The sequence below is a fragment of the Grampus griseus genome (assembly GCF_964374135.1).
Source record: "Grampus griseus genome assembly, chromosome: 1".
Classification (NCBI taxonomy): domain Eukaryota; kingdom Metazoa; phylum Chordata; class Mammalia; order Artiodactyla; family Delphinidae; genus Grampus; species Grampus griseus.
This window is the reverse complement of record NC_139017.1, coordinates 108,052,306-108,067,253: the sequence shown is the minus strand read 5'-3', so window position 1 is coordinate 108,067,253 and position 14,948 is coordinate 108,052,306. Positions and strand designations below refer to the sequence as shown.

The window sequence follows — 14,948 nt, the reverse complement described above, 5'->3', positions numbered from 1 at the left end:
AAAAGGGAGAACACTCAAATCAATAGAATTAGAAATGAAAAAGAAGAAGTAAGAACTGACTCTGCACAAATACAAAGGATCATGAAAGATTACTACAATCAACTCTATGCCAATAAAATGGACAACCTGGAAGAAATGCACAAATTCTTAGAAAAGCACACCCTTCCAAGACTGAACCAGGAAGAAATAGAAAATATAAACAGATCAATCACAAGCACTGTAATTGAGACTATGACTAAAAATCTTCCAACAAACAAAAGCTCAGGACAAGATAGATTCACAGGGGAATTCTATCAAACACTCAGAGAAGAACTATCACCTATCATTCTCAAAGTATTCTAAAAAATAGCAGAGTGAGGAACACTCCCAAACTCATTCTACGAGGCCACCAGCACCCTGATACCAAAATCAGATAAAGATGTCACAAGAAAAGAAAACTACAGGCTAATACCACTGATGAACATAGATGCAAAAATCCTCAACAAAATACTAGCAAACATAATCCAACAGCACATTAAAAGGATCACACACCATGATCAAGTGGGGTTTATCCCAGGAATGCAAGGATTCTTCAGTATATGCCAATCAATCAATGTGATACACCATTAATTAACAAATTGAAGGAGAAAATTAACAAATTGAAGGAGAAAAACCATAAGATAATCTCAATAGATGCAGAAAAAGCTTTTGACAAAATTCAACACCCATTTATGATAAAAACTCTCCAGAAAGTAAGCACAGAGGGAAGCTACCTCAACATAATAAAGGCCATATATGACAAACCCACAGCCAACATCATTCTCAATGGTGAAAAACTGAAACCATTTCCCCTAAAATCAGGAACAAGACAAGGTTTCCCACTCTCACCACTATTATTCAACATAGTTTTGGAAGTTTTAGCCACAGAAATCAGAGAAGAAAATGAAATAAAAAGAATCCATAATGGAAAATAAGAAGTAAAACTGTCACTTTTTTGCAGATGACACGACACTGTACATAGAAAATCCTAGAGATGCTACCAGAAGACTACTACAGCTAATCAATGAATTTGGTAAAGTAGCAGGATACAAAATTAATGCACAGAAATCTCTTGAATCTCTATAGAGTAAGGATAAAAAATCTGAAAGAGAAAATAAGGAAACACTCCCATTTACCATTGCAAGAAAAAGAATAAAATACCTAGGAATAAACCTACATAAGGAGACAGAAGACCTATATGCAGAAAACTATAAAACACTGATGAAAGAAATTAAAGATGAGACAAACAGATGGAGAGATATACCACGTTCTTGGACTGGAAGAATCAATATTGGGAAAATGACTATACTATCTAAAGCAATCTATAGATTCAATGCAATCCCTATCAAACTACCAGTGGCGTTTTTCACAGAGCTAGAACAAAAAATTTCACAATTTATATGGAAACACACAAGATCCTGAAGAGCCAAAGTAACCTTGAGAAAGAAAAATGGAGCTGGAGGAATCACGCTCCAAACTTCAGACTATATTACAAATTTACAGTAATCAAGACAGTATGGTATTGGCACAAAAACAAATATAGATCAACGGAACAGGATAGAAAGCCCAGAGATAAACCCATGCACATACTGTCACTTTATCTTTGATAAAGGAGGCAAGAATATACAATGGAGAAAAGACAGCCTCTTCAATAAGTGGTGCTGGGAAAACTGGACAGCTACATGCAAAACAATGAAATTAGAACACTTCCTAACACCATACACAAAAATAAACTCAAAATGGATTAAAGACCTAAATGTAAGGCCAGACACTATAAAACTCTTAGAGGAAAACATAGGCAGAGCACTCTATGACATAAATCACAACAAGATCCTTTCTGACCCACCTCCTAGAGAAATGGAAATAAAAACAAAAATAAACAAATGGGACCTAATGAAACTTAAAAGTTTTTGCCAGCAAAGGAAACCATAAACAAGACCAAAAGACAACCCTCAGAATGGGAGAAAATATTTTCAAATGAAGCAACTGACAAAGGATTAATCTCCAAAATATACAAGCAGCTCATACAGACCAATATCAAAAAACAAACAAACCAATCCAAATATGACATTTCTCCAAAGAAGGCATAGAGATGGCCAAAAAACACATGAAGTATGCTCAACATCACTAACCATTAGAGAAACGCAAATCAAAACTACAATGAGCTATCACCTCACACAGGTCAGAATGGCCATCATCAAAAAATCTACAAACAGTAAATGCTGGAGAGGGTGTGGAGAAAAGGGAACTCTCTTGCACTGTTGGTGGGAATGTAAATTGATACAGCCTCTAGGGAGAACAGTATGAAGGTTCCTTAAAAAACTGAAACTAGAACTACCATATGACCCAGCAATTCCACTACTGGGCCTATACCCTGAAAAAAACATAATTCAAAAGGACAAATGCACCCCAATGTTCACTGCAGCACTATTTACAATAGCCAGGACATGGAAACAACCTAAATGTCCAATGACAGATGAATGGATAAAGATGTGGTACGTGCATACAATGGAATATTACTCAGCCATAAAAAGGAACGAAATTACGTCATCTGTAGAGATGTGGATGGACCTAGAATCTGTCATACAGAGTGAAGTAAGTCAGAAAGAGAAAAACGAATACAATATGCTAACACATATATATGGAATGTAAAAAACAATTAGTTCTGACGGACCTCGGGGCAGGACAGAAATAAAGATGCAGATGTAGAGAATGGACTTGAGGACACAGGGAGGGAGAAGGGTAAGCTGCGACAAAGTGAGAGAGTAGCACTGACATATACATATTACCAAATGTAAATCAGATACCTAGTGGGAAGCAGCCGCATAGCACAGGGAGATCAGCTAGGTGCTCTCTGACCACCTAGAGGGGTTGCATAGGGAGGGCGGGAGAGATGGGATATGCAGATATATGTATACATATAGCTGATTCACTTTGTTATACAGCAGAAACTAACATAACATTGTAAACCAATTATACTCCAATAAAGATGTTAAAAAAATACAATAAACATCTCTGTGTGGAAATTATACAGCAACAATTCATGTAAGGAATGGAAAGGAATATCGTAAAAACAAACAAATATTTCTTTATTGTCCTGTTGTTTTTTCTATACACAATATCCTAAATTTTTGTTTCAGTAAATATATTACTGTGTACAGTCTGGCATGTTCAGATGAATGTACTTTGTATGCACAATATGCTATTTTACTTTTTAGTGACTCTGAAAGAAAAACCACAAAATAGTAAGTTTCAGAAGGTATCAAAAAACTCAGGGAGGAGTCAAGATGGTGGTATGCAAAGTCACAGAGGTTGTGTCTCCCCACAAGTAGGGCACCTGCCAGACGCTGGTGGTAGACCCTGACGTCCAAGGAGATTGGTGGAACTCCCAAGCGAACCAGTAGGATGTGGCAGGACTGAGGGGGCAGTAGAAGTGGAGGCTGGAAAGGACCAGTGCCTCTAGGGTTGGCTGAGAGTGGGGAGGGGTTCCCATGCCTGGAGGGACCCTTGGGGGCTCAGATCAGGAGGGAGCATGCACAGCGTTTCCCCTTCCCAATCGGCTGGGGAAGTCTGACCAGCTCTCAAAGGCCAGGTCCTATGCCCTCAGAGGCCCCCTGTGGGCCTCATTGCTCCTGGGGGCATAGGAGGGAGGCCAGGGAGAACAGGAGGTCCAGGCCACGTGGGTCCTTGGGGAACAGGAGGGAGAGCAGGAAAGGCAAGCAGGAGGTGCCCTCCAGGACCAGAAGAGCAGGAGAGGAGCAGAGGGAGAGCACTCCACCCACTGGAACCCAGGAAGCCTGCTGGGATTGCAGGTGGGGTCCCCCACCCTCTGACACCAGAGGCAGGAGGCACGCCTGGGCCCCTTCTGTTCTGTAGAGCCTAAGCCCCACCCCCACTCCCCCACAGGACCTTTTCAAGCCCTGTGGATCCCAAGCATAGGCCCTGTCCTCCAACATCCATAGCCAATGTCTTTTCCATCTTTTTTTTTTCTTTGTTTTTCCTCTTTTTTTTTTTTTTTTTTTTTACTACTCTGGTTCTGTTTTACCTTCTGGTTGTTGTTTCAAGTATATTTTTATTTTTATATTCTTTCTAACATATCTGTTAGTATCCTACTCTAATTTTATTTTTTACTTTGTTATTGTTCCCCCACTTTGTTTTTTCTGCCCTTTGCAGCTTGTGAGACCTTGGTTCATGAGCCTGGGTTTGGGCCGAAGCTCCTGGGATGGGAGCTCCGAGTGTGAACCACTGGACTAACAGAGAACCTCAGACCCCAGGGAATATTCATCAGAGTGAGGTCTGCCAGAGGTCCTCATCTCAGCCCCAATACCCAGTTTTACCCAACAGCTCACAAACATCAGTGTTGGAAGACTCAGGGCAAACAACCAGTAAGACAGGACCACAATCCAACTCACCAAAAAAAAAAAAAATGAGATGGCAAAAAAATATGTCACAGATGAAGGAGCAAAGTAAAAACCTACAAGACCAAATAAATGAAGAGGAAAGGCAATCTAACTGAAAAGGAATTCAGAATAATGGTACTAAAGATGATCCAGACTCTCAGAAACAGAATGGAGGCGTGTACCGAGAAAATACAAGAAATGTTTAACAAAGACCAGAAGACCTAAAAGAACAAACTGAAATGAACAACAATAACTGAAATGAAAAATACACTAGCAGGAATCAATAACAGAATAACTGAGGCAGAAGAACGAATAACTGAGCTAGAAGACGAAATCGTGGAAATAACTGCCTACGAGCAGAACAAAGAAAAAAGAAGGAAAAGAATTGAAGACAATCTCAGAGACCTCTGGAACAACACTAAAGGCATAAACATTCAAATTATAGGGGTCACAGAAGAAGAAGAGAAAAAGAAAGGGTCTGAGAAAATATTTGAAGAGAGTATAGTTGAAAACTTCCCTAACATGGGAAAGCAGATAGTCAGCCAAGTCTAGGAAATGCAGAGAGTCCCATACAGGATAAACTCTAGGAGAAACACACCAAGACACATATTAATCAAACTACCAAAAATTACGTTCAAAGAAAAAATATTAAAAGTAGCAAGGGGAAAACAAAAAATAACATACAAAGGAAACCCCATAAGGTTATCGGCTGATTTTTCAGCAGAAACTCTGCAGGCCAGAAGGGAGTGGCAGGACATACTTAAAATGATGAAAGAGAAAAACCTACAACCAAGATTACACTACCCAGCAAGGATCTCATTCAGATTTGACAGAGAAATCAATAGCTTTTCAAACAAGCAAAAGCTAAGAGAATTCAGCACCATCAAACCAGCTTTACAACAAATGCTAAAGAAACTTCTCTAGGAGGGAAACACAACAGAAGAAAAAGACCCATAAAAACAAACCCTCAAAAATTAAGAAAATGGTAACAGGAACATACATATTGAATAATAACCTTGAATGTAAATGGATTAAATGCTCTAACCAAAAGACACAGACTGGCTGAACAGATACAAAAACAAGACCCATATATATGCTGTCTACAAGAGACCCACTTCAGACCTAGGGACACATACAGACTGAAAGTGAGGGGATGGAGAAAGATATTCCATGCAAATGGAAATCAAAAGAAAGCTGGAGTAGTGATAATCCTATAAGATAAAATAGACTTTAAAATAAAGACTGCTACAAGAGATGAGGGATACTACATAATGATCAAAGCATGAATCCAAGAAGAAGATGTAACAATTATAAATGTTTATGCACCCAACATAGGAGCACCTCAATACATAAGGCAAATGCTAACAACCATGAAAGGAGAAATTGACAGTAACACAATAATGGTAGGGGACTTTAACAACATCCCACTTTCACCAATGGACAGATCATCCAGACAGAAGATAAATAAGGAAACACAAGCTTTAAATGACACAATAAACCAGATAGATTTAATTGATACTTATAGAACATTCCACCCAAAAGTGGCAGAATACACTTTCTTCTCAAGCGCACAAAGAACATTCTCCAGGATAGACCACATGCTGGTCACAAATCAAGCCTCAGAAAATTTAAAAAAAGTGAAATCATATCAAGCATCTTTTCTGACCACAATGCTATGAGACTGGAAATCAATTACAGGAAAAAAAACCTGTAAAAAACACAAATACATGGAGGCTAAACAGTGTGCTACTAAATAACCAAGCAATCACTGAAGACAACAAAAGAAGAAATTTAAAAAATACATAGAAACAAATGATAACGAAAACACAACAACCCAAAACCTATGGGACACAGCAAAAGCAATTCTAAGAGGGAAGTTTATAGCAATTCAATCTCACCTCAAGAAACAAGAAAAATCTCAAATAAACAATCTAACTGTACACTTAAAACAACTAGAGAAAGAAGAACAAGGAAAACCCAAAGTCAGAAGAAAGAAAGAAATCATAAACTTCAGAGCAGAAATAAATGCAACAGAAACGAAGAAAACAATAGCAACGATCAATAAAACTAAAAGCTGACTCTTTGAGAAGATAAACAAAATTGATAAACCATTAGCCAGACTCATCAAGAAAAACAGAGAGGATGCAAATCAATAAAATTATAAATGAAAAAGGAGAAATCACAAATGACACAATGGAAATACAAAGGATGATAAGAGACTACTACAAACAACTATATGCTAATAAAATGGACAACCACGAAGAAATGGACAAATACTTGGAAAGGTACAGTTTTCCAAGACAGAACCATGAAGAATTAAAAAACACAGAAAGACCTATCACAAGTAATTAAATTAAAACTGTAGTTAAAATCTTCCAACAAACAAAAGTCCAGGACCAGATGGCTTCACAGGTGAATTCTATCAAACATTTAGAGAAGAGCTAACACTGCTCCTTCTCAAACTCTTCCAAAAAATTGCAGAGGGAGAAACACTCCCAAATTCATTCTACGAAGCCACCATGACCCTGATACCAAAACCAGAAAAAGGTATCACAAAAAAGAAAAAATATAGACCAATATGACTGATGAACATAGATACAAAAATCCTCAACAAAATACTAGCAAATCGAATCCTACAACATATTAAAAGGATCATATACCATGATCAAGTGGGATTTATCCCAAGGATGCAAGGATTCTTCAGTATACACAAATCAAACAATGTGATACACCATATTAACAAATTGAAGGATAAAAACGATATGATCATCTCAATAGATGCAGAAAAAGCTTCTGACAAAATTCAACATCCATTTATGATAAAAACTCTCCAAAAAATGCGCAAAGAGGGAACCTACCTCAACATAATAAAGGCCATATATGACAAACCCACAGCAAGCATCATACTCAATGGTGAAAAACTATTTCCACTAAGATAAGGAACAAGACAAGGATGCCCATTCTCACCACTCTTATTCAACATAGTTTTGGAAGCTGTAGGCATGGCAATAAGAGAAGAAAAAGAAATACAAATTGGAAAAGAAGAAGTAAAACTGTCACTGTTTGCAAATGACATAATACTATACAGAGAAAATCCTAAAGATGCCACCAGAAAACTACTAGAACTAATCAATGAATTTGGTAAGGTTGCAGGACACAAAATTAATGCACAGAAATCTCTGGCATTCCTATACACTAACAACGAAAAAATCAGAAAGAGAAATTAAGGAAACAATCCCATTTACCATCACAACAAAAAGAATAAAATACCTAGGAATAAACCTACCTAAGGAGATAAAAGACTTGTACTCAGAAAACTATAAAACACTGATGAAAGAAATCAAAGATGACATAAACAAGTGGAGAAATATACCACATTCTTAGACTGGAAGAATCAATATTGTGAAAATGACTATACCACCCAAAGCAATCTACAGATTCAATGCAATCCCTATGAAACTACCAATGGCATTCTTGACAGAACTAGAACAAAAAATTTTACAATTCTTATGGAAACACAAAAGATCCCAAATAGCCAAAACAATCTTGAGAAAGAAAAACAGAGCTGGAAGAATCAGGCTACCCAACTGCAAACTATACTAAAAAGCTACAGTAATCAAGACAGTATGGTACTGGCACAAAACCAGAAATATAGATCAATATTACAGGACAGAAAGCCCAGAAATAAACCCAGGCACATGTGGTCACCTTATTTTTGATAAAGAAGGCAAGAATATACAGTAGAGAAAAGACAGCCTCTTCAATTAGTGGTGCTGGGAAAACTGGACAGCTACATGTAAAAGAATGAAATTAGAACACTCCCTAAGACCATACACAAAAATAAACTCCAAATAGATTAAAGACCTAAATGTAAGGTCAGACACTATAAAACTCTTAGAGGAAAACATAGGAAAAACACTCTTTGACATAAACCACACAGCAAGATCCTTTTTGACCCACCTCCTAGACTAATGGAAATAAAAACAAAAATAAAAAAATGGGACCTAATGAAACTTAAAAACTTTTGCACAGCAAAGGAAACCATAAACAAGATTAAAAAGACAACCCTCAGAATGGGAGAAAATATTTGCAAATGAAACAACGGACCAAGGATTAATCTCCAAAATATACAAAGAGCTCATGGAGCTCAGTATCAAAAAAACAAACAATCCAAGTAAAAAATGGGCAGAAGATCTAAGTAAACATTTCTCCAAAGAAGACATACAGATGGCCAAGAGGCACATGAAAATATGCTCAACATCCCTAATTATTAGAAAAATGCAAATCAAAACTACAATGAGGTATCACCCCATACAGGTCAGAATGGCCATTATTAAAAAATCTAGAAACAGTAAATGCTGGAGAGGGTGTGGTGAAAGGGGAACCCTCCTGCACTGTTGGTGGGAATGTAAATTGATACAATCACTATGGAGAACAGTATGGAGGTTCCTTAGAAAACAAAAAATAGAACTACCATATGACCCAGCAATCCCACTACTTTCTCAGGGCATACACCCTGAGAAAACCATGATTCAAAAAGAGTCATGTACCAAAATGTTCATTGCAGCTCTATTTACAATAGCCAGGACATGGAAGCAACCTAAGTGTCCATCAACAGATGAATGGATAAAGAAGATGTGGCACATATATACAACGGAATATTACTCAGCCATAAAAATGAACAAAACTGAGTTATTTGTAGTGAGGTATATGGACCTAGAGTCTGTCATACAGAGTGAAGTAAGTCAGAGACAGAAAAACAAATACCATATGCTAACACATATATATGGAATCTAAAAAAATAGAAAAAAAAAGAAAATGCTCAGAAGAACCTAGGGGCAAGAGGGGAATAAAGAGGCAGACCTACTAGAGAATGGACCTGAGGATATGGGGAGGGGGAAGGGTAAGCTGGGAGAAAGTGAGAGAGTGGCATGGACATATATACACTACCAAACGTAAAATAGATAGCTAGTGGGAACCAGCTGCATAGCACAGGGAGATCAGCTCAGTGCTTTGTGACCACCTAGAGGGGTGGGATAGGGAGGGTGGGAGGGAGGGAGACGCAAGAGGGAAGAGATATGGGGACATATGTATATGTATAACTGATGCACTTTGTTATAAAGCAGAAACTGACACACCATTGTAAAGCAATTATACTCTAATAAAGATGTTAAAAAATAAAAACAATAAAACCCCAAAAAACAAGAAATAGAACTATCATATGACCCAGCAATCCCACTACTGGGCATACCCTGAGAAAATCATAAGTCAAAAAGAGACATGTACCATAATGTTCATTGCAGCACTATTTACAATAGCCAGGACATGGAAGCAACCTAAATGTCTATCAACAGATGAATGGATAATGATGTTGCACATATATACAATGGAATATTATTCAGCCATAAAAAGAAACAAAATTGAGTTATTTGTAGTGAGGTAGATGGACCTAGAGTCTGTCATACAGAGTGATTAAGTCAGAAAGAGAAAAACAAATACCATATGCTAATGCATATATATGAAATCTAAAAATTAAAAAATGGTACTCATGAACATAGTGGCAGGGCAGGAATAAAGATGTAGAGATAGAGAATGGACTTGAGGACATGGAGAGGGAGGGAGAAGCTGGGGCGAAGTGAGTGTAACATCAACATATACACACTCCCAAAAGTAAAACAGTTAGCTAGTGGGAAGCAGCAGCATTGCACAGGGAGATCAGCTCAGTGCTTTGTGATCACCTAGAGGGGTGGGATAGGAAGGGTGGGAGGGAGACTCAAGAGGGAGGGGATATGGGGATATCCCCATATTCTGCTGGGGATATCCCCAACAGAACTAACACAGTATTGTGAAGCAATTATACTCCAAGAAAGATCTATTAAATAAAAAATTATTCATTATAAAAGACTTAGAAAAATGAAGAATTAGAAAGTAAAATGGTATGGGTATAGAAACTTCCAAGCAACATAAGACATTTTGTGGCATGTCACAAGTTGCATGGAAAATCCTATTCCTAAAAAACTATAGCCCTCTGAAAGTGATCCACGATAGGTTAATAGCTGTTTTCAGTTCCACAAAGATAACCTGAAAGTCCTTCAGCACTACCTACCTACCACACTTCTCTTCCATAAGAAGATGGAATAGACAGAAGGAATAATTTCATGTGTAAGAGTTTAGCTGAGGGTGTCAGGGATATAGTGACAGAGGCAAAAAAGCCTCCCACACAGTGACAACTAACAGAGAACTTTTGAGTCAAAGTCAGTCAAAGAAACAGAAAGACCCAAGGAAAGGTTCTTTGTGCAAAACAGCAGCCACTGGCCAATCACAGTGCATGAGTGAACACATAGTGGAAAAGACTGAATTCCATATTGGGCTTTTCAACCATTCCCACCCACTCACAGGCGATAATCACTGTCACTAATTAAGAAACCAAATGAGAATAAGAATCAACTGCATGGAAAAAAAAAATTAAAGAAAGCAGTATCATCTCTTGTCAGAAACTATACCTGCTGGAAGGGAACACCTGAGAGATAAAGCAGAGGCTGTAGTTCTGGGCAAACAGATAAGCTGTTTACTAGGAAACACAAAAGTTCACATAATCTTTCTCAATTGTCTACAAAACCTCATCTCCTTCCATTCTGCTCCCATCACCCCATACCTCCTAGGCTGCCATGCTGCTACTCCTCTTTTCATTTCCCAAACATTCCAGTTTCCCCCTCTTCTGTGCATTTGAATACAGCGTTCTTCTGCCTAAGAGCCCTTTTCCCTTTTCCAGTCCACCACCACTCATATATAATCTTCAGAACAGCTTAAAAGACACCTCCTTTGTGAAGCGTATTCTGACTTTCTGCTATAACACAAATTGCTCCATTCTCAGTGGCTTTACTTTAGTCCATTATAGCAGTAATCATATTGTATGATATTGCCATTAGATTATAATGCTGCCCAAAACAGAAATCTTAATTTGTAATTTTAGGTCTAGCATCTAATTCAGCATTTGATACACAGTAGGTGCTCACATTATTTTGATTAAAATTTTTAATAAATGTAGAATAGAGGAAGTAATAATACCTGCTCTACCTACTTTACAAATGAGATACACATGTGAAAGTACTTTGAAAAGTATAAGGTGCCATCTATGTCACTGCAGAAGAGATGATGACTACAAAAATGACTGTTAGTGTCATTAGCCATTTTCATTTCTGTAGAATCTCTGCGCACCTACCAAAGAGTGAGTGGAGAAAGGGAAAGGACAGAAAGCCCATTTTTACTGAGCATTATTATGTGTCAGAAACTGTTTTAAGTCCTGGCACTGAAAGATGAGTAAGAGTTAAATATTAGTCAGAAAAGTAAAGGTAAAGTGTTTCAGGTAGACAAACAGGTGCAAAGGCCATGTAGTAGGGAGGCTGCATGACATCTGAGAACAAACAGCTTTGCTAGTGCACAGAGTATGTTCTCAAGATGCAGAGAAGAACCACCATGTTAAGAATTTTGGTCTTGATCTTAAGCATAATAACAGAACTTTGGAGCTAACCAATTTAATGCTAATAGGTTAAATCAAGAATGCACAAAGAGTATCTTTGGGGTCCAATTCTCTTCCCCTACTTCCTGTCTCTCCCCACTGATAGGACCAGTGACTACCACTTACAGGTTTAGCCCTATTCTAAGTTCAGAGAAAAAAAGTTGGTTCTTTGGGTTCCACCTTCACATAGAGCTTCTCATGATGTCTAAAGAAATCTCTTAAGATAGTATATATTTTAAGGTATTGTAAGTTTTAAGGAGGTGGTATAGCACAATAGAGAGAATTCTGGACTCTGGATGTACGTCATCTGGCTTCAAATCCGGGCTCAACGTTTATAAGCTAAGTGGTCTTAGGTTGTTCTGAGAATTAAATGACCTAACCCATGTGACTAGCACATAGAAAATACTAAATGAAAGTGGGCTGTTATTGCTGATTTTATTATAATTACTACACTAATATTATTATGAAAGAGAAAACTTTAAATGTCCTAGACTTACTCAGGTTCCTTAACACTTTATTCTATATTCTTGCCATCTCAAATGGGCAAGTTAAATCGTGTTGATTTTTACCATTTTTACCACAGTTCATGATGATTTTTACCACAGTTCCAATAAATGAACTCCTGACTTACTCCTTTGGCCTAGCTGCCACCTTCTGACTTGGGGCAGTTAAGGTGGGGAAACATTAAATTTGGAGTCAGAGGACCTGTGTTCAAGTTCAAGCTAAAAATACCATAGCTATAATTTATGGCACAAAACTCTAGAGTCTTAATTACCTACTTCACATAATAGAGCAAGCTCTAAATTGATTTTTTAAATTAATTAATTAATTTAAAAAAAAATTTTTGGCTGCATTGGGTCTTTGTTGCTGTGCGCGGGCTTTCTCTAGTTGCGGTGAGCAGAGGCTACTCTTCGTTGCGGTGCGTGGGCCTCTCATTGTGGTGGCTTCTCTTGTTGTGGAGCACAGGCTCTAGGTGCGTGGGCTTCTGTAGTTGTGGCACGCAGGATCAGTAGTTGTGGCTTGTGGGCTCTAGAGCGCAAGCTCAGTAGTTGTGGCACACGGGCTTAGTTGCTCCGTGGCATGTGGAATCTTCCCGGACCAGGGCTCGAACCCGTGTCCCCTGCATTGGCAGGCGGGTTCTTAACCTCTGTGCCACCAGGGAAGCCCTAAATTGATTTTTAAAGAAAATTCTACCTCAGCCAATGGTCATGCCCTACTTTTAGATGAACAGAAATAGTTTAAAGATTCTATTTTCATTAGGCTCCTTACATGTCATAAAAGTACGTTAATCTTATCTTTAGCTAGCTCAATGTTAAAGCATATGGCTCTAAATTTATCTAAAATATCTGTAATTTACTTCCTGTCATGAACCAGAAGCTTGGATGAGAGAAATATATTTATGAAGATATATCAAAAGTAACAGTCTGTTTACTTCAATGAATAATCAAAAATTTATCAGAGAGCTACATATCCGGACTACATTGTTTTGGCCTCCACAGAATTGCTTTTAAACTGTACTTTGCTGACATCAGAAACTTCAGTGAAACTCAAGAGTTGAATTCACTGTATAAAAACTGATTAAGTTAACAAATAATATAGTCACTTTTTTTAAGTACAATGAATAAGTTAGGTATTAGAATGTTTAATGGCACTGGTGAAGTCCAGCTCCTACCTTTTGTCCAGGATGGTTTTCCTAACCATTTATTCAATTTTATTTCATAAAGCCTACTGTTATCATGTGCTTTTGTTTAGACCTATCTGCCTCTCTAGACCAGATGGTATGAAAGACTGTCTCAAAGGAAAGAAGTGGCTATTCTATATCTTACACTTCTGGAGAAACTGAGTCTTGATTAAGTATCCTTAAGATAAATACACATACACATCAACCTGTAGAAATTTGTTATTTCAGCGTATCCTAAAGTATAATTAATTTTTAAATTCATACTACTGGTCTAATTTGCATATCTGGTGGAGAAATACATGTGAGCAAGGTTGATATTCAACAATGACACTAAAACTGTTCATTTTTGTAAAGTTTTAAAAACACATCTAACAAATATAAATACACACAAAAATATTTGATAAGAAGGATGATATCTGATACTCACTCTAAGCCCAGGAAATCCCGGAGGACCAATGCTACCTACAAGTCCCTAAGTAAGAGAAATGTGCAAAATTGGTTAAATATGATTCCAAACTACTAAGGGTATTTTCTAAAGATGAAGACAAAAATTTCTAGGAAAACATATATCAAAATTTACCTTCTTTTAGCTAACTTCTGCAACTTCCCTACTCTTATGCATCCTCCTAAGAAGTGCAAACCTCTGGTGGCAGCTTACATTCTTTAAAAGTGGCCCTGGCTTCATGCTTTTAGATACTAGGACTACCACCTAGCCTAGGATATAGATTTCTCTGTGTCTCCTATGTATCTAATAAAGGAAGTGAATCCCATTAATAATCAGCATTATAAACATAATTAGCCTATATGTAGTATGAAAAGACAAGTGGTCAGCATGTCAGGTGAGAAGAACATTTTCAGATGATTTAAAACACTATCAGCTCTTTTGAAGTACATTACTTAAATTCTCTAAATTTCTCATTTATGAAACTGAAATAGTAATATTTGTTTTCATTTTGTAAAGAATTAAAACTGTAATATATATATTATTACAGTTAATAATAAAACTCTAATATATATATATATATATGAGCTTTTGAAAATTTTCTTGAAGTACTATACAAATGTAAGAAATTACCAACTTTGTTAAATTATTTGTATGAGATTTTAAATTATCTAAATTTTTCCAGTTGATTCATGATGGATCTTTGTGACAGTCTTAGAATCATCGTTATAGTCTTTGTGATAATTCCTAATCTACTCCATGTCAGAGTTACATCATTTACAGGGTACAAAGTGTAAGAATACACCCTCCCTTTATTTTTGCATTTCAAATTCTGTTTTGAAACAAAAGTACAGTATAAAATATAGAGAATAATAAACCAATAAACTG

The 14,948-nt window shown here is 37.2% G+C and overlaps 1 protein-coding gene across 1 annotated transcript in view; it reads right to left on the bottom strand.

The window, feature by feature from the left end:
• The window catches only part of COL24A1 (collagen type XXIV alpha 1 chain), a gene marked incomplete at its 5' end in the record, with an annotated part of 394,608 nt that overhangs the window by 271,596 nt on the left and 108,064 nt on the right, over positions 1-14,948 (bottom strand). Inside the window, one exon of the mRNA XM_082667637.1 lies at positions 14,046-14,090. Coding sequence (XP_082523763.1) covers positions 14,046-14,090 — 45 coding nt within the window. The remainder of the gene's footprint in view (positions 1-14,045; positions 14,091-14,948) is intronic.